At 40.3% G+C, this 24,340-nt stretch overlaps 1 protein-coding gene across 1 annotated transcript in view; it reads right to left on the bottom strand.

The window, feature by feature from the left end:
- The window catches only part of MUC19 (mucin 19, oligomeric), a 151,205-nt gene that overhangs the window by 12,983 nt on the left and 113,882 nt on the right, over positions 1–24,340 (bottom strand). Inside the window, 43 exon segments of the mRNA XM_012638394.1 lie at positions 717–764; positions 891–944; positions 1,196–1,252; positions 1,395–1,448; positions 1,759–1,812; positions 1,947–2,000; positions 2,252–2,296; positions 2,743–2,796; positions 3,521–3,571; positions 4,013–4,060; positions 4,532–4,585; positions 4,735–4,788; positions 5,186–5,233; positions 5,826–5,902; positions 6,123–6,170; positions 6,298–6,355; positions 6,492–6,545; positions 6,804–6,836; positions 7,314–7,367; positions 8,222–8,275; positions 8,410–8,463; positions 8,727–8,759; positions 9,164–9,217; positions 9,362–9,415; positions 10,182–10,235; positions 10,335–10,388; positions 10,867–10,946; positions 11,098–11,146; positions 12,073–12,126; positions 12,362–12,406; positions 12,541–12,594; positions 13,303–13,356; positions 15,928–15,981; positions 16,132–16,185; positions 17,102–17,155; positions 17,291–17,344; positions 18,277–18,330; positions 18,449–18,502; positions 19,192–19,245; positions 21,317–21,370; positions 22,060–22,113; positions 22,959–23,012; positions 23,410–23,463. Coding sequence (XP_012493848.1) covers positions 717–764; positions 891–944; positions 1,196–1,252; positions 1,395–1,448; positions 1,759–1,812; positions 1,947–2,000; positions 2,252–2,296; positions 2,743–2,796; positions 3,521–3,571; positions 4,013–4,060; positions 4,532–4,585; positions 4,735–4,788; positions 5,186–5,233; positions 5,826–5,902; positions 6,123–6,170; positions 6,298–6,355; positions 6,492–6,545; positions 6,804–6,836; positions 7,314–7,367; positions 8,222–8,275; positions 8,410–8,463; positions 8,727–8,759; positions 9,164–9,217; positions 9,362–9,415; positions 10,182–10,235; positions 10,335–10,388; positions 10,867–10,946; positions 11,098–11,146; positions 12,073–12,126; positions 12,362–12,406; positions 12,541–12,594; positions 13,303–13,356; positions 15,928–15,981; positions 16,132–16,185; positions 17,102–17,155; positions 17,291–17,344; positions 18,277–18,330; positions 18,449–18,502; positions 19,192–19,245; positions 21,317–21,370; positions 22,060–22,113; positions 22,959–23,012; positions 23,410–23,463 — 2,286 coding nt within the window.

The raw sequence follows: 24,340 nt of genomic DNA on the forward strand, positions 1-24,340 counted from the left end.
CTGGGAAGCTATGTCTTAATAAAGCTGCATCTAATTAACTCTTTAGTCCAGGGAATTCCAGAGCATTGATATGACCAACCCAATTGACTCTACTATTAATAAAATCTTCAAATGAAAAGTTTTATCATCTCTGGTCAGAGGCAAAATGCCACCAGTAATCAATGAAATCCCAACAATCTGCAATGCAGCGACGTGTTTGTATTTTACTCCCAGTGGTATTGTTGCTTAGCACTGAAGTTGTAGTTCCTGGGAGTAAAAAATAAATAAAATGAGGTGATTTTAAATTTGAAATCTAGAAAATATTTTGTGTTGTTATAGAAGACATATTCTCAAAGAAGACTGCTTTTTGCTGAGATACTACTAAGAGCTTTCTTTGGTAGCTTTGACTACTTCCTGTTGGAATTTCCAGCAACAAATGTGATGAAAGAAGCTGCTCCAGTGGAATTTGAAATGAAAATAAGATTTGGGATGGATAGATTACAAAATAGACAAAGAAATCATAGTAATGATTTTTTTGTTCCTAGAATAGCATAGACTTGGACAAATTTACATATTTCTTATAAGCAGTAAAATGGTTTCTTTATGCAAAGAGAAGCAAAAACCATGTTTTCTCACAGACTTTCTCATTCCTCCAAACCCAATATATGGCAAAACTCTCATTCTGGAGCTCTTTTTCTATGGTTAAATATTTTGGAAAGTGCTTTTCATCTGCTCACCTGTTTTACTTCCTGTGACTTGGCTCCCTGGTGCTTTAGTGGGGATTCCTTGGAAGTAGGGGGTGAATTGTAAAAATTGAATTTGTTAGAACCTTAGTCATGAGGATAAACCCATGAGAATACATTTATACTCAACAGAAGTCCATGATGGGTGAATTAAACATCTCTACTAACCAGGACTGGAATTTTCTGGGCCCCCGGAAACTCCAGATGATCCTAAAGTAGTACCTACAAAAGCAAGATGGATAAAGGATTGAGAGCAACAACACATCATTCCTAATTTCATAAAACCACATCTAAAAGGCTGGTGTGCAAAGAAAAATCAGTCTGAAGAGCAAGGGCCAAAGATGATTTACTTGACATATATTTCTTCAAATGAAATACAAAACCCTGTTTCAGCCTCACTTATTCATCATCTACCACAAACTCAAGCAGAGAATTGTTGAGAACCCAAAAGGCTGAAAGAGCATACCACTTACCAGTTGCCATTGCAACTGCAGTGGTAGTAGTTTCAACTTCTATAGAAGTTATAGCCTCTGAGAAATAGGAGAAAGTGGTAAAGAATGCAGACATTTAGAAAAATGTGTAGTAGTATTACTTTATGTAATATCCCTGTGGGAGACATCAGGTCCTCTGAAGTTCACAGAGGCAGGTTTCCCCAACTCTTACATGACTTACTTGTGTTGGAATTCCCAGGTGCAATGGTTGTACTAGTAGTTATCCCAGTGGTAACTGAAACCACAAGAGGATAAAATCAATTTATGAATTATTTTACCTAAAACTTGGATTTAGTTTATAACAATGGGTTTCTTGAGTGAACTTTATATCAGGAACTTTCTTGCTTTAAGTGATACATCACACGTGGTCTCTATTATACCATTGCATTACAAATACATAAAGGGTGGTTCACAGGGAGTAAAGTGTTAATATTCTGGCAATTTGTACTCAAAGAGATTGAGTAAAATTTCCACTAAGTTCACTATTGCCAACATGATTTATCTTAAGATGAAGAGAAAAATATTTTTTGACTACTTGCACACACCTATTTTAGTTCCAGCCTTGGTGGTTCCACTACCTCCCAAAGCAGTTGTGGCCTCTATGTGAAAGCAAAAAAGGAGAAGAGAAGTAAATTCAGATCGCCTAACTGAGAAACATTTGGTGGTACCCCCAGGGTATGTCAGGGAATGTGTATGTTGTGGGGAGGGGTTGTAGGAGGCACTATTGATATACCTGTGTTGGAACTTCCAGAGGCAACTGTTGTGCCAGAGACTACACCAGTGGTGCCTAATGCAGAGGGGAGAGAAAGAGAATCCAAATAGTGATGCATTTACCATCCCAAGAAGAGCATCGGTAACAATGATTGTCTATGGCTCGAAAGTAGCAGAAGATCCTTCTGGGCTACTCTGTGAAGGTGAAGTGCTTTCTCTATTTTTAAACTCAGAGCCACAATAAACTCATTAGCTCATGGTCCAGCCTTGATTATTTGCTTCCCGGGGATTAAATGTTAGAAAGCTCAGGGCCTTTCCCATGGTTACCTGTTTCACTTCCAGGGCTTGACCTCTTGGACGTACCAATGGTAGCTTTTAATGACAAGAAATAGAAACAATATTTGTATAAAGGTATTCCACTGTATTCAATTAACAAACTTGTAACTTCTTAAATCCAAAATATAATAGACCTAAACCTCCAGAGTTACGTCCATTGCCTCTGCTTTCCTAAATAGAACTATATAGATTTTACTGTCTCCATATGCTCTGAGGTAATAGCTTGAATGTGAAGAGGGGAACCTTTCTGGACTCTGAGCCTCTTCAGAATTACGGTATAAGGGTTTCTCTTAGGTGAAGTGATATTTTTATAATATAAGCTTTGTCTAACAATGGTCTCTCTGAAAATGCAAAAGCCAAATAGAAATTATTGGGAACTCAAGAGTTACCAATTCCACTTTCATAGGCTCCTTTCTATGGAAGTTGTAACTTCAGAGAAGAAAAAGAAAGAAATCATAGCACCTGTTTCCTTATTGACTCACCTGTGTTGGAACTGCCAGATGAGATGGTGCTGCCAGGGACCACTCCAGTAGTACCTAAAACAAAAAAAAAGGAATAGTATCATTATGTCAATTTCATACCTACAATAAGAGCGACATATTCTAGAATAGGACTGGGGACACTACATAATTCTTTATTATGTGAAAAGACCATTTCTAGGAATAACTTGTTCCACAGCTATTGTGTGTTTGCTCATGTAATGAATGCTTCATTCTTGATATAAACTTGGTGGCAGGGGAGGGTGCAACATGAGGTAGTGGTGGAGCCTTAGTGATAACACCCCTTTGGGCTCATGGACAACAAAACGAAGATATCCTCCTTTACTTACCTGGTTGAATGTTAGTGACTTGGCTACCTGACACTCCTAGAAGAAGAAACAAAGCAGGACTGATTACCTGTTAAATTTTCATTTAGGTAAAATACTGATACTAGAAATTTTAGTGTTCTAGAAAAGTTTAGATATGTGGCAAAGGAATCTCATGGTATAGTGTAGTAATAGTATAGTGTCATCATTAAGAGGATGGACTCCAGAGTCAGATGGCCTGAGTTGCAATGTGCTGTTCACTTGCTGTGTGATCTTGGGCAAGTTACCCAAGGTAACTTGAACCATAGGTTTCTCATCTATAAAATTTTTGAAAACAATAATGAGAAGGATGTAGACTAGTGCCTGGCACATAGTTCATTCTAGATAGCTGTTAGCTACCATATTGCTATTGTTGCAAGTGAAAAGAGAAGAGGTTAGAAAGCTTGTGTACTCACCTGTACTCATTCCACGTCCTGTGGTTCCACCACCTCCAACGGATGTTGTAGCTTGTAAGAGAAAACATAAAACAATGTGAGGTGACCAGGATTTAGTATTCTGAGGAAAGTTAAGGGTGCACTTTTCTTGGTAACAATACCAAGAGAGACTTTACTACTAGACCCCATGCTGTGGAGGGTTCTCACCAGCTGGTCGGCTCACCTGTGTTAAAACTCCTAGGTTCAAGTGTGGTGCCAGAGGCCAGCCTAGTGGTGCCTGCGACAAGAAGGATAGTGGTGACTTTTCCTCTCATGGGGGAGGGACTGGGTTGGCAGGGAATCAACTTGTCTTTTGAGTTTGTTCCGCACCCCCAACTGGTGGTGAATTATTTGTGTTTTCTTGTGTATAGTTTTAATCCCAAATCAAAGATGCAAATTCCTCAACATAGGACCACTCCCATTTTGGGAACTTAATCACAGTCATCAATTGGCCCCCTTTGCTGCCATATTTACCTATTGTGCTTCCAGTTCCTTGTTTTACTGACCCTCTAGTGGTAGCTCCTAAAATGATGAAAATAGGAAAAGTTTTGAGGGTAAAGGTAGACTCCAATTATTGGGATAACTACTATCCATTTCAGTCACTTTTGTGCTCATGGAAGAATATACTGTGTGAGGTAAGTTTTCTTTGTTCATTTCAGCCTTCTGTTTACCTGAAATAGAATGCTCTGAGCCTGTAGTTCCTTCTGTGGTACCTACAATGGGAGGAAAAAACATTCCAGACCATTATCACTTCCACTCTCATTTGAAGGGATCTTCATATGCGAGGCTGGGCTCTGGATATGGAAGGACTTTAAAAATCTTCCCAAACTGATTGGAAATCAAGTTTCAAAAGAAAACATTATTGATCTTAGATGATAGTTCCTACAAAGCCCCTCCCCAAGAAACTATCCTACAAAACAGCAAAGTATAATTGTAATTTATCACCCAAAAGTCACACATACACACTCTCACACATACACCATTAATTCTCACCTGTTTTCCACCCTGCTGTAGTGGTTCCACTGACTCCTGTGGAAGTTGTGGCTTCTGGAAGAAAAAGAAACAGGTAAAGGATGGGAATTTAGGAAGAAGAAAATACATACTGCGATAGTCTTACATGAGAAGAGTAATGTGAAAGACATTTCTGGTCACCTTATTTCCAGAAGGGGCATTTTCTTCCAAGCTTGTTACCCTACCTGTACTGGAACTTCCAGGTGCAACAGTTGTGCTCAAGGCCACACCAGTGGTGCCTGAAATGAGAAAGCCATGGTATCATCACGAAGAATGCACTGAGGCAATCTAGGTAGCAATGAAATGTGTATCTCCAAAGCCACATTATTCAGCAATGCTCCATGCATTGTCCAGCTCCAGGAGACACCACTCACATGCACAACTTAGCTACAAGGCAGTCCCATAAGCATGTCCTTTCCTTGGCCTTTCTGCTCCTTGACTAAACCATATATTTTTCCCATGTATCAATTATCTCATTCATTCAGTAAACATTAATTGAGCCCTGTTTAGTACTAGGGATCAATGAACAAAATAAATGAAGCCTTTTCCCTCTAAGGAGCCTATTTCTAATAGGCTTACTTAACAGATATAATGTAAAATCCTCAAATGGGAGACAAAGGAATTTTTTAGATTTACCTGTTTTACTTCCAGTGATTTGATTGCCTGATGCTCCAGAGGTGGTTCCTGATCATTGAAAGTAGGTAAAAGACTGAGTATGTTTGACCTTTAATTAATCACTGAGGCAACCATTATGCAATTTAATATTTAAAGCTCAAGATGAAAAGTCAAATGAGAAGCAAACCATTTCTCAGTTCATTTTAGTTATCTGTTTACCTGAGACAGAACCTTCTGGGCCAGTGTTAACTCCTGCTGATTCTGTAGGGCTGCCTGTACCCAATGGGTTAATCATCTAGAGAATTACTACTCCTATCACTCTCTCAAGAAACCTACATCACAAGGCCAGGTACTGGAAAAGGCTGGTCCAGAAACCAGCTGCATTGTGTGTCAACAGCATGGCTGGCCTGGTGTATGAGAAGGACCTGCCCTTTCTGTATGGCAATATTTTAGATCCAGAGGCAAATTCATGATGGCATTGACGGCAGTGCTAACATCTGGATTCGTAGTCCTCACTGATTTCATTACAGTGGCTCTGATGGTTTCTAAGGAAACTTTGGCCCCTGGAAGAGGCAATGAAGAAAGTAGAAAGTATGTTTGGGGACACATATTCCTCTCTGAGGTTAAACAGGGATGATGGGCTTTGAAAATATCCACTTACCTGGGATAGAACTTCCAGGTGCAAGAGTTGTGCCAGAGACTACTCCATTGGTGTCTGGAATTACAATGAGGAAGGGCCTGATAAGTCATTTCCTTTACATTAAAAGAAGGGCTAAGAAGAAAAACATTATACATTTATTTTAAATCATAGAAGGCCTCTTCCAGGGTTCCTTATACACATTTCCACAAGTGGATTTCTCCCCCCCACCCCAAAAAATGGCTAAACTCTCACATTAGAAGTCTCCCAATTCTGAATATTGGTAAATATCAGAGATATTCATATTTGTATCATACTCACCTGTTTGACTGCCAGAGACTTGGCTCTCTGGTGTAGTAGTCTTGGCTTCTGAAGAAGAAATAAGAGAAAATATTCTGCTATATGTAAACATAAGGATTTGGGGGCTCAAAGATTTCCACAGGGCAGAAATCACTCTATTTCAATCAATTTGAATTGTTAGAAGGAATTCACAGACGTCCCATTTTTACCTAGGACTGTTATTGCCTCAGTGGTTCTTGAGAAACTTGTGGCATCTGAGAAAGGGTAGAAATAATTGTAGTGAGGGCAAATATTTTAAGAATCTGAGAAAAGTATGGTAGGATCACCCAGGGAGACAACTTATTGAGGAGTCCTTCCCAGGCAGTGATCCTTCGCAGATTGTTGATTTACCTGAGCTGGAGCTCCCGGGTGCAACTATTGTACCAGAGGGTACTCTAGCAGTGCCTAGGTAGGGGAAAAAGAGAAAGATCAACATGCTGACACTTTTGTAATCCTTAGAAGAATGTGGCCAACAACATGCCTATCTATGACTTTGGAGCAACAAAAGACACTTCCTGGACTTATAACTGACAAGAGAAGAGACATCTTCCATGTTTACCATGTGCCTCTGTAAGGCCAAAGTTAATGCAGTGGCTAATATCCCTGCCCTCATCTTTTTTTGGCAAAGTTGAAGGTCATATCAAAGGCTTTTCCCATGTCTACCTGTCTTACTTCCTAATGCTCCAGTGGTGGCTCCTAATGAAAAGAAAACGGGAAAAAAAGAACATTTTGAATTTTTATCTTTGAACTAAAATATGACATCTTACTGATTTCTATGCTGAACAGAAATCAGTACTGTGATGTTATATAGATCAAGCTCTTTTCAAAGGGAAAACCATTTCAGAGCCTGAATTATTGTAACTCTCTTCTCCAGAGACTCAGAACCCTGAGGTTAATCCCTGAGAAGGGAAAGCCTTTGGGAAATTTGGGCCCAAGTAGTTTCAAATCCAAATCTAAAAAGAAATCCTGATTCCCTCGAAATATTATAGCCTCGAAAGGAAATTAAAAAAACACTATTCCACATTAAAGGGATTCTCTGCATTATTGTTGCAAATTTTTTATAATTTAAAATTATTCCAAAATAAAAAGCTCATTAAAAAAATCTATTCTAACAAATCGGTCAACCTGGAGTCAAACTACAACAGTAAATAATGAAAACCCCTAAATTGTCACCTGATTTTATTTCTGCTCCGGTGGTGCCACTTTCTCCTAGGAAAGTTGTGGTTTCTTAAAAAAGGAAAGAAAACCAGAGTGTTAAAGAAAGATGATCTAAGGTGATGTTACTACATGAGATAAGCACAATCGAAAATGTCTCGTCACCTACTATTAAGTCAGAAAAAAAGCCTTTCTGACTGTAAAAGTGATATATATTTTCAACACACAAGTTTAATTGTTTAAAAACTGGGGATTAAAAATTTTTAACTCATATGATTCTTAATTGGACCTTAGGTAGTCCCTAATTGGAATAAGATATGCAAACTTCTTAATAAAAATGTATATAGTAAGGAATTCAACTGATAAATAATGATAATAGTAATAAGCATATCTAGGTATTAAAGTCTTAATGTGCAAAAATTTTGCCAGTGGCTACCATACTGGAACTTGGATCACAGAATTATAGGAATCAAAATGTCAAGTCTTTATGCATGATGAGAAGGAAGTGGCCTAGGGTGGGGGTGAGAGAACCATGTGTTTTCTGAATATGCCAACAAGCTCTTTTCAGAGGTTTCTAGAATCAGGAGTTAATCTGTATATGTTTCCCGTACACCACTGTTATCCCACAGAAAATTTAATGACAAAAGTGTCAATAACTCAATTACTTCCTTTAGATATTGATGAGAGAAAAGAAAGATGTTTCTCTCCTAATCACTTGATTTTGAGTGCCTTAGCTCCATGGTGAAGCCTCTTCAAATCAGAGGAAAGGAGGAAAAAAAGAGCTTGTGTGTCTGACCTTTAGTTACTAGGTAAAATCCTGGCTACCCAGTGATTTTTGTTTAGAAAATGGTCTTCACAAGAAGTTCAAATACTAGATACAGTTCACGCAACTCTGGCTAGGTAGGCAGTGGTCTGTCGGGGCTTACCTGTAGTGGTTTCTACTTCCGTCAGTCCACTTTCTCCAGGAGAAGTTGTGGTTGCTGAGAGCAGAAAGACACAAAATGAAAAGTTTCAGGGAGTTTGGAATGAAATGGTCGTGCTTCTGCGTAGAAGCACCAAAGGGGAATACGTGCCATTGTAGAACATACACGAGTCCACCAGACTGCAGACTCACCTGTGCTGAAACTTCCAGGGGCAACTGTTGTGCCAGGGGCTACCCTGGAGGTACCTGAAACACAAAAGAACTGAGGTGATCATGGTGACTCCCTAAGTCAAAGGAGTACCTGAATCTAAAAGGGATATAATGTGTTTATTTGCCATAACAGAAATTTTTCTCTGAGCATATGGCAGATGATGAATTTGACGTATTTGCCTGTTTTCAACAATTAATAACGAAAGCAAATGGAGAAACAATGCTTCCAATTTAAGGTACTTCTGCCTAAGATTTCATAAAAGGGAAACTATTAATAGATGCATTTCCCCAGTGCTCACCTGCTTGGTTCCCTGGTGCTGCAGTGATGCCTGCTATAAAGCAGAAAAAAGGGGATGGGGAGATTTAAATATGCTGAAAACTTTAGATGCAGGAGAAAATACGGAACGTGCAAATTTTTATACATACACACACACATACATGCGTATGTCCTAGTTCCATGGTGCTTTTGTCTATTTCACACATGCATACAGAAAACTTTCTAGATTCCAGCTAAAATGCTGGTGTTTGTTATAACAACAATTGGGAAATCCCATCATTGGACTTGGAGCAGTGAAGCTCAATTCGAGAATTAATAGATTTTCAAAAAGATTTTTTTCTCTAATAATAAATGTATTTTGATTCACTTGCAATGTCCATAAACAGAATGCAAACTCTCTCAAGAAAAGCTCAGAGTCCTGATCCCGATGACCCTGAATTATGGGCTGTCTATTCTCACCACTTTTAAATCCAGTTCCAGTAGTACTAGTCTCTTCTGTGGAAGTTGTGGCCTCTGAGGGAAGAAATAAGAAAATGATGAAGGCTGGGAACTTGGAATACTGGGACGAGATACTGGGGTGTTATTTTATCATAGCAGCCCTACAAGAGATAGCATGAACATCTGAGATTAAAAGGCATTTCCTTCTTGTTAACCTACTTGTGTTAGAACTTCCAGCTATAATGGTTGTTCCAGAAAATTCTCCAGTGGTACCTAAAATGCAAAAAAGCAAATGGAACAATGAAGCATTCATTACCTCCCCAATTAATCTTGGAAGCATCAATGTGGCCCAAAAGCACTGGACGCCCTTTCCTGAGTATACTCTATCTCTGTAGGGAATGGAATGAACAACTTCCTAGCATTTCATTTCCCAGGCCAACCTGGGATGGATGTGTTGCTACGGGGATTTACTTTTCAGTTTGAGGCAAGTAGAGAAAAGAGCTTTAAATCACCCTTACCTGTTTCGCTTCCAGGGACAGAAGGTGCTTAAGGGAGGAATAAAGTATGGTTTTATCTCTGTAAGTGGGGCTTTTTGATACAAACTGGGGAATTTTCATAATCAATTGCCTTCATGAAGCTTTCCCATGAGGGGAGATAGAGAATAAACAGCAAACATCATGTATAAGTAAACGAGAGGAATTATAGAAAGTGGAGCGCTGTTGGGGGAAAGGTCAACTGGGTAAGAAGGATTGGAAATTTGGAAGCCCTGGGGGCTGGAATATACGCAATATGCTCTCATACCTCTTACCAGAAAAAAGAAATGTCTCTGTAAGCCAGGACACTGAGGAATAGCCTGGCTGAGACATCTGAGGTCATGGAATTCCTAAGCAGAATAATTGCCCAGGTTGATTCAATAAAATAACGGCCCAAGAAAAAATGAAGACCTCCTAACCCCCACTCCTTCATAGTATTTGTTCACTGTAGCAACCCAAATAGAGAGATGATGAGAGCCCCCCAAGCCTCAGACTGAAAAGCTCACCTCCTGGCAGTCCTGCTCGAGTGCTCCCACTGCCTCCTGGGATAGTTGTGGCCTCTGAGAAAAAAATGGGAGATATACAGACTGGACAGGACATTCTGGGGCTCTGCTTCCATAGGCTGTATTGCCCCAGGGGCCATGTTCAGAATTCCTGACCTATGTTGGCACTTCCAGTTTCCAGAGTTTTGTCAGAGATGCCCTCAGTAGTATCTGAAATAAGAAGGGATTGTGGTCATGTAGTCAATGACATGAAATGGGCGTCGGCTCTTAAAAGGAAAACAAAAAAACTGTGTTTCTTCTATACAACCAGTGAATTTATTTCTCTGAAATTTCTAGTTATAAGAGTTATTCCATATATTTCCCATGGAACATATCATTCCTTCAGTAAGTTTGCAGGGAAAGTCTTCCACCACTGACCCAGCCCCCCTTTTAGGGTTTAGTCACAGGGATATAGATTTGGGCCCAAATCACCTATATAACTGTCAGGGAATGTGCCCCATGAGGCCCTCATGAAGGGTCCTTAGACACAAGGCACAAGACGTAAGGAGGAAAAGCTGAAGAGTCTAAATTGTATTTATTGATGTCACATATTGAACATCTGCAACATTTTTGCCTAATATGCCAAATCTGGGAAATTCAAAGAGTTTTGTATTTCAGGCAAGACTCTCGGGAAGTTATTAGAAAGTACAGTTAGCCCCCGAACAGAGGTAACCTGGGATTATTCCAACTCTTGTTCCACATTCTCTTACAGAAGTTGTGGCCTCTGAGGGAGAGGAAAATGAGATGGAGATGACTGGAAAATATTTAAGGACCATGGAAATGATACAGAAGTTCTCTTATACAGAATAACAGTGGACGAGAAATCTCATCACAGATGGACTCCTGGAAGATTCTCTGCCACCCTATTGACTCCCCTGTGTTGGAACTGCCAGGGCCAATAGTTGTGCCAGGCGCTATTCCAGTGGTGGCTGAAACACAAAGGGTCTGAAGTCATCGCAGTGACTCATGTTTGTCTCCTGAAGATCTGCCTCTAGAAGGAATCTGGGAGTATCTTTGTTATATCAAAGGGCCCTTTCACTGCTTCCTGGTGAGGTGAGAATCATATTCCTTTCCTGTAACTCACGTCATTAACAAAGCAATTAAAATAGTAATGTTTCCAAGTCGAACATTTCCTAATTTCCCCTGAAATTCCACCAACTCCAAGACAGGGAAGCAGAGAGGCTTTCTCCCAGGTTTACCTGTCACATTCCCAGTTGCTTGGCCTCCTGGTGCTGCAGTGCTCCCTACTGTGGGATAAAAATCAGAAAAATAATTGATGTGCCAAGAACATGGGAATATATTTAATATCATTATTGCTTTTTTAAGTAAGAAAACCCTTATGTGGAACAGGCCTGCTTCCAGGATTCACACAGTTTTCTCTTCTTTCCAGAAATATAATATACCTTGGCTCCCCCAACACCTTAGTGATGTGCATGGCATCTCAAGAGAAATCTCTCATACTGACTGTACAACTGCCCATCTTTAGAAAGTTACAACTATGAGGCTAGATGCTGGTATTGAGAACTTTCCCAGAGTTTGTTCAGTGTAAGAAAATATTGAAAATAAATGCAAACAACTCTGTAGGAAAACACCTCCCAGCAGCCAATCCTATGGAGAGCCATAATTCATGTTCAACCCCCAAATGTGAGATGTTCATTCTCACCTGAGCTGGACCAAGCTCCAGGAGTGTTGCTGCCTTCTGTTAACATTGTGGCCTCTGAGGCAGGAAAATTATAAATGATGAAGTCTCAGAATTTGGGATATTGGGAAAAAAATTATGTTGATATCTCATCAGAGCAGGTCTACAAACTATATTATGAGGTTAAACATGGAGATTTCCTGCTTATTAACCTACCTGTGTGGGAACTTCCAGATATAATGGCTGTCCTAGAGAATTCTCCTGTAGTACCTAAAAAAAGAAAAAGAAAGAGATCAACATAACATTAACTCCTCAATCAGTACTGGAAGTAGGAGTGAGGCCTTGAACCACTGGAAGACCTTTCATGAAAACCTGTTTCTGAAGGAAATGAATCATGAGTGACCACCATTTCATTTCCTGACCCACCTATCCATTATTGTTGCTACTGGAGTGCCTGTTCCATAGACCCTTCTTCATGTGGGCGAGGATCTTATCTCCCCCTCACCTGTTTCACTTCCAGATGTTGGACTCCCGGGTATGACGGAGGGACCTTATGAAGGAAAAAAAGCACACAACAGATTCATCTTTCTAAATTTTCCTAATTTACTTGAGGTATTTTGATATTCATATGTTTAAAACAGAACTCCTTAACTCCAGTACTTTCACACATTTAGTCCACCCTACCTGTCTTGGAACTTGGTGAACGGCTGTTGATTCTAGGTGAAACTGTGGTTGTACCTATTAAAGTAAATAAGGTGAAAGCTTTAATTTAATACATTTCACCATTCTACTAATATCTATTAAGCATCTATTCTGTGTACTATTGTTTTAGGCCCTTGGGATATATCAGTGGGCACAATGTTCAAAGATCTCCCCCCTAATGCTGCTTCTCCAGTTCTAGCAGCTGGAGGCCAGCAGTGAACAGTAAACTTAATAAATAAGTCAGCGTGATAGATGTTAGTAAGTGCTGTGGGAAAAAGGCAAATCGTGTAAAAGGATCAGGGCTCTGATAGACAGGGCCTGGCCAGCGGATTCCTCTCATCCCTGCTCTACAACAGCCAGCTCTGCAAGCCTGGGCCCCTGGAAATCCAGACGGATGAGACACGTGAGGCCATGGAATTCCTCCGCACACCCAGGCTGTGGCTCTGGCCTGCTGGGTTCCCAGAAAAACGCAGGCCCCTTTCCTTGGCCCATCTTCACACTTGTGTTCACTGCAGCTGCCCACACAGGGATTTGATAAAAGCCCAAAACCCCAGGTAGAAAGGCTCACTTCCTGGAAATTCTGCTTGAGTGATCCTGTTTCCTCCCGTGGAAGTTGTGGCCTCTGAGAGAGAGAAAAAAAGGAAGGAGTAAAGACTAGGGTGTGGGAAAGTACATACCATGCTGTTTCAGGGTGTATCAAGCATGATGCCAATGTCCAGATCTAGCATGTATTTCCAGACTTACCTGTGTTGTAATTGCTAGGCTCCAGAGTTTTTCCAGAGACTACACCAGCAGTACCTAACAACAACAAAAAAGGGAGGATGGTCACCAGTTGAACTTCTTGTATACTTGTCTTATTTTATTAATTTCAAAATATTAATGAAGGGGGTACAACTCTTTTTGTTACATAGATACCCGTGTAATGCTTAAGTCAGGGCTTGTGGTGTGCCCATCACCAGAATGGTGTTCACTGTACCCAACGGTTAGTTTTTATCCCACTCCCCCCTTTCTTGGTTTCTCAAGTCCTTTATATCGCTTTATGCTCATGTGTACCCATTGTTTCGCTCCTACTTATTAGTAAGAATATATGGTGTTTGGTTTTCCAGTCCTGAGATACTTCACTTAGGACAATGTTCTCCAGTTCCATCCAAGTTGCTGCAAATGACATTATTTCATTCCTTTTTATGGCTGAGTAGTATTCCATGGTATATATATACCACATTTTCTTTATCCACTAAAGAATTGATGGGCACTTACCTTGATTCCATATTGTTGCAATTGTAAATTGTGCTGTGATAAACGTTCAAGTACAGGTATCTTTTTGATAAAAGGACTTATTTTTCTTTGGGTAAATACCCAGCAGTGAGATTACTGGATTGAATGGTAGGTCTACATTTATTTCTTTAAGGAATATCCATACTGCTTTCCATAGAGATTGTACTAATTTGCAGTCCTACCAACAGTGTATAAGCATTCCTTTCTCTCTGCATCCACACCAGCATCTATTGGTTTTTGACTTTTTAATACTCTATTCTGATAGGAGTAAGGTGGTATCTTATTGAAGTTTTAATTTGCATTTTCCTGATGATTAGTGATATTGAGAATTTTTTCATATGTTGGCCATTTGTCTACTTTTGAAAAAATTGTGTTCATGTATATTGCCCACTTTTTGATGGTGTTTGCTTGTTTTTTCTTGCTGAGTTGTTTGAATCCTTTGTAGATTATGGATATTAGAGCTTTGTCAGATGTATAGTTTGTGAATATTTTCTCCTCTTCTATAGGGTGTTTATTCACTCTGTTGATTATTTTATTTGCTATGCAGAAGCCTTTTAATTTAATAAAGTCCTATTTATTTATTTTTGTTGTACAGTACAGTGGTGTCATCATAGTTCACTGCAACCTCAAACTCCTGGGCTCAAGTGATCCTCTTCCTTCAGCCTTCTGAGTAGCTGGGACTACAGGTGCACACCATGACACCTAGATAATTTTTATATTTTTATAGAGGTGGGTCTCACTCTTGCTCAGGCTGGTCTCGAGCTCCTGAGCTCAAACAATCCTCACACCTCAGTCTCCCAAAGTGCTAGGGTTATAGGTATGAGCCATTGTGCCTGGCCATATGCTGTCTATATCTTCTGCGAGTTTTTCATTTTCTTCAATCATGTCCTGAAACATTTTTGGGGGGCTTGCATTGGTTTTCAACTATTTCTTCAATTCCATTCATGTTTTCCATCCATATTCTTAATTCCACTTCTGATATGTTGACAGTTTCCTTTGGTTGGGGTCCACTGCATAGATCTATTGTGATCCTCTTAGGGTGTCGAATTAACTTGTTTTTTTTATGTTGCCAGAGTTCTTTTGCTGGTTTCTTCTCATCTGAAATCTCTTCTCTCAGTTCAGGACAGACAGGTTTGCAGTGTACCTGTTCTCCTTTGCTGGGAACTCTCCTACCTTATGAGAAGGAGGAGAGGTTCCTAGATAATGCTTTTGTGTCCTACTCTGGAGGATTGACACAGTGGGAGAGGGGTGGCTACAATGAGAGCCTGTAGCACAGCTGTTCTTCTATGTCATCTTGATCCCCTGTGGTTGTCACAGTCCAAGCCAGTACTGGAGGATATTCGTTTGGATTGGTGTATTGGTCCCCAGGCCACTGTTGGAAGCTTGGGGGCTGTGCAAGTCCCTCTCCACAGAGGTGGATGAAACAACCTTTCCAGTGCCTGGGTAGGTCATGGGATCTGGGCCAGTACTGGAGGATCTTCACGTGGAGTGGTAGGTTGGTCCCTAGGTGACTTCTGGATGCTTGGGTAGGGAACTGGGTGAGACCCTCTCCATAGAGGCAGGCATTGCAGGAGACTGCTCTGCCCAGGTCTCCCCACAGTGGTTGGAATGATTGTTTGGTGAGGCTATCTAGGTGGTGGCTGCCGGCATTTGCTCCATCCAGGTTTAGGTGTAATGGCAGTATGTGGGCTGACTCTAGTTCACCATCTTGGCTTATTCTCCTCCACTTTATTTAAATAGGAATCTCAAGTCTCTATGTAGCAGCAAACTATTGCTCTGAGACTTGAAGTGCTGTAATTAATCTCTATTTGTCCCATGCAACATTTCTTTCCACAGCAGTTTTACTGAAGCAGTTCTCAACTGTCATGTCCTTTTCATTGGAGGGGAGACAGGAAATTTGTCTCCATATCACCAATTTATCTGTCAATAGTTTGACTTCATGATGGTATAGCAAAGGCCCTCATAAGCTCAGGAAATAAGGAGGCAATACAATGAATTTATGAATTTTCTCAATATACTGTATATTAGTACTATAGACATTTTCAGGAAACTGTTTGAAGGAATTATTAGGGATTACAGCCTTGCAGCACTTACCTGTAGCTATTCCAACTCTTGTTGTTCTACTTACTCCTAGGAAAGTTGTGGCCCCTGAAGGAGAGAAAAGAAGAAAGAGTTCATTGGGGAATATTTAGGGGTCATGGAAAAGATATAGTGGCACTCCCGCAAAGGATACTACCAGAGCAGATATATAATTGTGGGAGGACATGTGGAAGATTCCACAGTAGCCTATTGACTCACCTGTGTTAGAACTGCCAGGAATAACAGTTGTGCCAGGGGCTACCCCAGTGGTGGCTGAAACACAAAAGGGACTGGAATCATCATAGTGACCCCTGTTTGTCTCCTGAAGGCCTACTTCCAAAGAAATCTATCTGCTGTTACTATATCAAACACCCTTTCTCTAGCTCCCACTCTGACGATGTGTTTTCCCATTAATTTAATGAATAAGCAGAGGAACCAAGGGGCCAAACTTAGAGTGTTATTCCTGGCACTCCATAACAGGGAGATTGGTGATATTCTCCCATACTTGCCTCTTTCACTGTCTAGGGGGAAGAAAAAGAATTGTTTCCTGATAATTTTTTGTTTTTAATTTACACATAATAATTTTACATATTTGTGGGATACAGTGTGAGGTTTGGATATATGTATATGTTGTATAATTAGCATATTCATCACCCCATTTATCATTGCTTTGTGACGAGAACCTTCAGAATCCTCTCTTCAAGGTTTAAATATACACTAAAATATTGGTTACTCTGGGCACCCTACTCTGCCATAGACCACCAGAACTAATTCTTCCTATCTAATTATAATTTTGTACTCATTTATCTGATGCGAATCATTTCTAATGCCTTTGGGCAAGAAAACTTCTAAGTAGACATGTTTCTAAGGTTCCTTTATCTCTACTTCCCAGGATCAGAACTGTTTTTAGCTCCTACTGTCATCATGAAAGTTTGTATGTAATGTTACGGGGAAATTTCTCAGAACAAGTATATCACATTTATACCCATCTCACAATAGCCATCACATTTGACAAGAGCATGTTAGTAGATTTATAGAAAAATATTAAATCTAAAGAAAATCTCTTGGTTTTAGATAGACTGTTCTTACATTAATGCTTAATGTTCTGCAGGAAAGCCTAATTCTAAACAAGTCATCTTAAGAGTCATTATTCATGGTGACACCCAAGTCATGGGCTGCTCCTCCTCACCTGTTCCGGATTCACTTCCAGTACTGCCTCTGCCTTCTGTGAGAGTTGTGGCCCCTGAAAAAAAGAGGGGAAAAAAGAGCTCCAGGGTTTTTGATATACTGCTAAAAAATATAAAGGTGCTATTTTCTCATTTCAGGTCTACAGACTTATCAGGCATTCAAAATGAAGATTCCCTTCTCATTCAACTACCTGTGTTGGAAACTCCAAGTGCCGTGATTGTCCCAGAGAATTCACCAGAAGTACCTAGAATGAGAAAGTGAAGGAGCTAAGAGGGTTAACAGGAACTGAAATCCACAATGTGGTCCTGAATCACTGTATCATCATTCTTGAGAACCTCCGTTTCAGAAAACAATGAACTATGAATGATTCTTTTGCCAATTTATTGATAGTGACCATTTCTTCCACTATAGCCTATTAAAAAAAAAGGAGGCTTAATTTCACTTTACTAATCTCACATCCAGTGATGTGGCTCCCTGTCACATACAGAGGAGAAAAAGTCTTGATATATTCCAATATTCTCATTATTGTAATAATCAGGTATTTAAGAATAGCATTATATGAGATACATGTTCCCTGGTAATTTTAAGTAGCTCATCCTACCTTTCTTGGGACCCTGAGAACTGCTACTGACACTAAGTGAAATTGTGGTGGTAGCCGTTGAATTAGACAAAGTGACATTCAAAATGAGAATATCACTATCACTCATATTTGTAAGCATTTTCTCTATCTGATATTCTTCTTTCACAGAGAAGAACAAACTTCTCTGCCTCACGTGATTTACATTTGTGGGAGAGGGAACACAGAAAATAAACAAGAAGTGTGATAAATACATTAGCCAGATGATAACAAGGGATAAGACTTTGGAGAATTATGAGAACAGAGTGGAGAGAACTGGGGAGTCCTGGGGAGGCTGCTGCAGGGCTGTGATCCTCAGACAGGTGTCCAGCGAACCAACACTGTCACACAGGATGTGCAGAGAAGCCTCACATAGATAATCAGTGTCTGAAATTCTTAGGCAGAACTATCTAGGTTGGCAGGCACACATGTCCGTCCAGACGAAAAGTAACCCCATTTCCTTGGCACTTATTCTCATTTATTTGTTCACGTCAGCGGGGGAAAAAAAAAGGTGGGGGTGGAGGATGAGAACTCTGAAGCCTCAAGCTGACAAAACTCACCTCCTGGAACTACTGACGGGGTGGTCCTGCCCAATCCTGAGGAATTTGTGGCCTCTGAGAGAAAAGAAAGCAAGGATGAATCTGGAACATGGGGAAGTACAGGGTCATGTTACCTTAGGGATCTGTCACCTGAGGAGCTTTGTGTGGCATTCCCTGTGTGCTTTCAACATACCTGTGTTGTCATTCCCAGGTTCCAGAATCTTTCCAGAGACTAGCCCAGAGGCAGCTATTAAGAAAGCATGGGTAGTCATAAATCAATACCTCATCATCATAAAGTGGGAAAAGGGTAACAAGAAAATAAATGGAAAAAAAAAACGTATATTTATTTGCTATTTCAGTAAACTGAGCTGTTAATCCCAAAAGGTAATTTGTATACTCCTCCTATAATATTCTACCAACAGTAAATTTACCAAAAGTTTTTCTATTTATTGGGCCTTCTTTTCTCTAGAGTTCAAGAACAGGGAGAGAGGAGCTCTCTCTATAGATCATCTATATAAGTGTCAGTCAAATGGTGTATGATTGCCTTGTGGGGTGGGAGGAGAGTCAGGTCGAAGTGTAGAAAATAACAATGAAATTTTGAGTTTCTGAACAATAGTCAACAAAGGATTATAATAATTTAAATAACAATGTATAATACGTGAGACAAGACTGGCATGGATTACATTTCAACCCAGTAACTTTATTGGGTGTTATTATCAAGGGAATGCAATGACCCAGCAGTGCTCACCTGTGACTATTCCATTGCCTCTGAGGGAAGTTGTGGCCCCTGAGAAAGAGAAAAAACGGCCAAGTCATATTTGGAAAATATTCAAAGGCCATGAAAAGAACATGACACTACTCCTGGAAAGAACAGCACAGAGAAGACATCTGATATTCAAGTACTCATAAAAGATTCCTGCCAACCTGGAGACTCACCTGTATAGGAACTGCCAGGGGCAACAGTTGTGCCAGGAGCTGCCCCACCGGTGGCTGAAACACAAAGAGAACAGTGGTTACTACGAAGCTCACGTTTCTTTCCTGAAGACCTGCTTCTAGAAAAAAACCTAAGCCTATCTTCGTTCTATCTAAATAGCTCTTTCCCTGGCTCTTCCAAGATGATGTGCTCCATGTACTCTTTCATTACATGTTGATTACAAAAGCAATCAGAGGGCCCAATCTTTAATTTGGTGCAATATTCCTGGCATTCCATGAGGGGGACATAGGTGGTTTTCTCCCATACTTACCTGTTGTACTGCCAGGGAGAGGAAGACAAAAAATTAAGTTTACTGAGCTATATAGTCACAAAGAAAATACCGAATATTAGTCTTGCTTTGGGGACACGAAAACTTCTATGGAGGCATGTTTCCAAGGTCACATAGATCACCTATACTTCCCAGGTTCAAAATTGTTTTTAGCTCCTACTATTATCCTGGATATGTTCCTCTGTAAACTTTTAGGGGAAATTTCTCAGAACATATACAAGAGACATCCCATTTCACAAGAGGATATTGATCAAAATATTAGGTCTAAAGGAAAATATATTTGGTGTTAGATGCACTGTCGCTTATAAAAGTACATAATTCTGTCTGAAACCCCACTTTGAAAGAAGGCCATGTAATGCGAGTTGCTTTCATGGTAACATCATGGCAACAGCCAAATCATAGGCTGCTCATCCTCACCTGTTGTGGATTCACTTCCAGTACTGCCCCTGCCTTCTGTGGTACCTGTGGCCTCTGAGGGAAGAGAAGAATCACGATGTCTGGGGAATCTGAGATACTGGTAAAAAGTAGTCAGGTGCTTTTTCATCATTGAAGCTCTACAAAGTTATTGTGCACTCAGGATGAGGAGCTCTGTCTTGTTAAACTACCTGTGTTGGAAACTCCAGATATAATGGTCGTTCTGGAGAATTCAATACGAGTACCCAAAATGAGAAAAGCAAAGGAGTTACTAGGATAAGCAATACTGGAAACAGTGATATCATCCTGAACCATGAAAACACCTTTCCTGAGAACTTCTGTTTCCAGATAAAATGAACCATGAATTTTTTTTTTTTTTTTGGTCAACTTGCTAAGATTTTGCTACTGTCTATTCCTTCAACTGTAGCCTATTAGAAAAGAGAAGAAAGCTTAATTTCACTTTAACCTATTTCACGCCCAATGAGTTGGTTCCCTGGTGTTCCAGGAAAGAAGAAAATGTCTAGATCTTTTTATCTGTTCTCATTTGTGTAACTGGTCATAGTGTCATAATCAAGTGTTCACAATACACACTTCAGGTAGCTATAGTTTCCACTGGTGATTTTAGGTATCCTATCCTAACTGGCTTGGGACCTCAGAAATAGATGCTGACACCAAGTGAAACCATGGTGGTAGTTACTGAAGTAAATACAGTGACACGCTACATAAGAACATCGCTGTCACTCATCTTAGACTTTGAAGCATTTCCTCTGTGCCTGACATTCTTCTGTCAGTGAGAAGAACAAAGTTTTCTGCCTGGTAAAATTTGCATTTGTGGGAGAGGGAACACAAAATAAACAAGAAGTAGTATAAATATGTTAGATAGTTGTTAAGAGCTGATAGAACTTTGGAGAATCATGATGAGGAGAGCTGAGAGAATAGGCAGTCCTGGGGAAGCTGCTGCAGGCTTGTGGGCCTCAAAGAGGTGTCCAGAGAACGGACACTGTCACACAGGACACGAAGAAATGTGTGATGTCGACAACCATTTCTGAAATTCTTTAGAACCATACGGGTTGGGCAGGCACACATGTCCTTCCAGATTGGAACTAACTCTCTTTCCTTGGCCCTAATTCTCATTTATTTGTTTATTACAGTATTAAAAAAAAAAAAAACTGGAAAAGAAGAGAATCCCAAACCTCAAGTTGACAAAGCTCACCTCCTGGCACTCTTGATCCAGTGATCCTGTTGCCTTCTGTGGAACTTGTGGCCTCTGAGAGAAAAGAAAGCCAGGATTAGTCTGGAATGTGGGGAAGAACAGGGTTATGTTATCTTAGGGATCTGTCACCTGAGGAGGCTTGTGTGGCAATCCCTGTGTGCTTCTAACTCACCTGTGTTGTCATTCCCAGGCTCCAGAGTCTTTCTGGAGACTGGCCCAGAGGTAGCTATTAAGAAAGGGAGGGGTAGTCATGGTCAACACATGGTCATCATGAAGTGGGAAAAGGGTAATAAGACAATAAACGGAAAAAAATGTATGTTCATTGTTATTTCAGTAAATTGGGCTTTTATTCCCAAAAGGTAATCTGTATACCCCTCTCATAATATCCCTTCAACAGTAAAAATGCCAGAGGTGTAGTTTTACTTCTTAGGCCTCTGTTTTTCTGGAGTTCAAGAAAAGGGAGACAGGAGCTACCTGTCTCAACCATCTATAAAACTGCTAAACAGCCGCATGATTGTTTTGCAGGGTGGGAGGGTTGTCTGCTCAAAGTACAGGGGGATAAAAATGAAATTTGAGTTTCTGAACATTCGTCACTGAACAATAGTAAAATTTTCCTCTAATATGGGAGAAAACAGCGGTGTGCATATAGTTCAAGACACCACTTTTACTGAGTGTTATTAGAAAGTGAATTTGATGACCCAGCAACACTCACCTGAAGCTATTCCACCTCTTGTTGTTCCCCTTCCTCCTAGGGAAGTTGTGGCCTCTGAGAGAGAAAATTAGGAAAGACATGTTTGGAAGATATTCAAGGGCTATGAAGAAAATGTGATATTACTCATTTATAGAATAAGACCACAGGAGACATCTAATTATCACAGGACCCCTAAAGTCTTCCCAGACCACCTCTGGACTCACCTGTTTTGGAACTGCCAGGAGCAATACTTGTGCCAAGAGCCTCCCCAGCAGTGGCTGAAACACAAAGAGGACAGAGACCACCACGGTGTTCCATTTTTCCCCTTTCCTAAGGACCTGCCTCTAGAACAAATCAGAGCCTATTCTCCCTATATCTAAATAGCTTTCCCTGGCTATTTCCTAATGATGGGACCTGTGTGTATTCTTATTAACCATTTTGTTTTCAAAGCAAATAGAGAAGCATTAGTCCATCTAGGCAATATTCATGGTATTCCCTCAGAGGGAGACAAGGTCTGTTTTTCCTGCCAGAGACACAAGACAAAAAAATAAGTTTGATGGCATTTTTAGACATCGAGAAAATACTAAACATTTGTATTGATTTGGAGACATGAAACCTTTATGAAGACATGTTTTCAAGATCATGTAGATTGTCTGTACTTCCCTGGATTAAAACTGCTTTTAGCTCCTAATAGTACCCTGAATATGTTTGTATGTAACCTTTCAGGAGAAATTTCTCAGAGAAATACAAAAGACATCCCATTTCTCAAGAGGCTATTGGTAAGATTTTAGGAATAAAGGAAAATATATATGCCTTAGATGCACTGTCCCTAAATAAATGCACATTATTCTTGAGGACAACACACTTACAAACAAGGCCTTGTAAGGAGAATCATTGTTTATAGCAACAACCAAATCATGGCTGCTCATCCTAACCTGTTCTGGATTCACTTCTGGTACTGCTCCTGCCTTCTGTGGAACCTGTGGCCTCTTAGGGAAGAGAGGAATCATGAGATCTGGGGATGCCAAGATGCTAGTAATAAATATTGAGGCGCTATTTTATCACTGACGCTCCATAAAATTATCATACATTCAAGATAAGGAGGTCCCTCTTATTCAAATACCTGCTTTTGAAACTCCAGATATAGTGGTTGTCCCAGAGAATGTACTGGAGGTACCTAAATGAGAAAAGTAAAGGAGCTAATAGAGCAAACAATACTGAAAGCAGCAATGTGGTCCTGAACCGCTGGAGACCTTAGACCTTGCTGAGAACTTAGGTTTCAGAAGAAAATGAACCATGATTTTTTTTTTTTTTTTTGCCAACTTACTGACTAAGGTTTTGCTGTTTTATACTCCTTCCACTGTAGTCTTTTTAAAAAGGGAAAGAAGTTTAATTTCACTTTACCTATTTCATGTCTAGTGACTTGGCTCCCTGATGTCCCAGGACAATAAAAACTGTCTTGATCTTTTTAAATGTTCTCACTTTGTAACTGATGACAGTGTCATAATTATTTATGATACATACATGTTGGATACTTATTGCTCCCCCTGGTGACTTTAAGTTGCCCATCCTACCTGTCTTGGGACCCTGTAAACTTCTGCTGAGTCCAGGTGAAACCGTGGTGGTCGCTGTTGAAGTAAACAGAGTGCAAGTCTACATAAGAATACTGCTGTCACTCGTTTTGTATTTTGTAAGCATTTCCTCTGTGCCTGACAGTCTTCTGTCAGTGAGAAGACACTCATTGTGTCTTCTCAGTCAATTTCTAAACACATTAGGTGGTTGTTAGGAGGGGATAGTACTTTGGAGAATCGTGATGAGCAGAGCTGAGTGAATTGGGGGTCCTGGAAGGACACTTCAGGGCTGTGGTCCTCAGTTCTAAAGAGAGCTGACACTGTCACACAGGATGTGGAGGAAAGCCTCACATAGATAATCAGTGTCTGAAATTTTTAGGCAGAACTACCCAGGTTGGGCAGACACTCATGTTGTCCTTCCAGACTGGAAGTAACCCTCTTTCCTTGACCCTCATTCTCATTTATTTGTTCACTATAGCACAAGACAAACAAACAAAAAGAAAAAAACAGGGAAAGGATTAGAATCCCAAAGCCTCAAGCTGACAAAGTTCAGCTCCTGGTGCTTCTGATGGGGTGGTCCCACCTATTCTTGTGGAACTGGTGGCTTCTGAGAAAAAAGAAAGCAAGGACGAGTCTGGAACGTGGGGAAGTACAGGGTTATGTTAGCTTAGGGACTTATCTCCTATGCAGCCATTGTGCAGCATTCCCTGTGTGCTTTTGGACTTAACCTGTCTTGTCATTCCCAAGTCCCAGAGTCTTTCCAGAAAGTGCCCCAGTGGTGTCTGAAAAAAGGGATGGGTAGCCATGGGTCAGTACCTCATCGCCATGAAGTGGGCAGAGGATAACAAGCAAATAAATAGACAAAATCTATCTACCATTTTTTAGTAAACTGGGCTTTTAATCCCAAACTGTAATCTGTATACTCCTGCTGTAA

This window comes from Propithecus coquereli, unplaced genomic scaffold (assembly GCF_000956105.1).
Source record: "Propithecus coquereli isolate 6110/MARCELLA unplaced genomic scaffold, Pcoq_1.0 Scaffold13, whole genome shotgun sequence".
Lineage (NCBI taxonomy): Eukaryota > Metazoa > Chordata > Mammalia > Primates > Indriidae > Propithecus > Propithecus coquereli.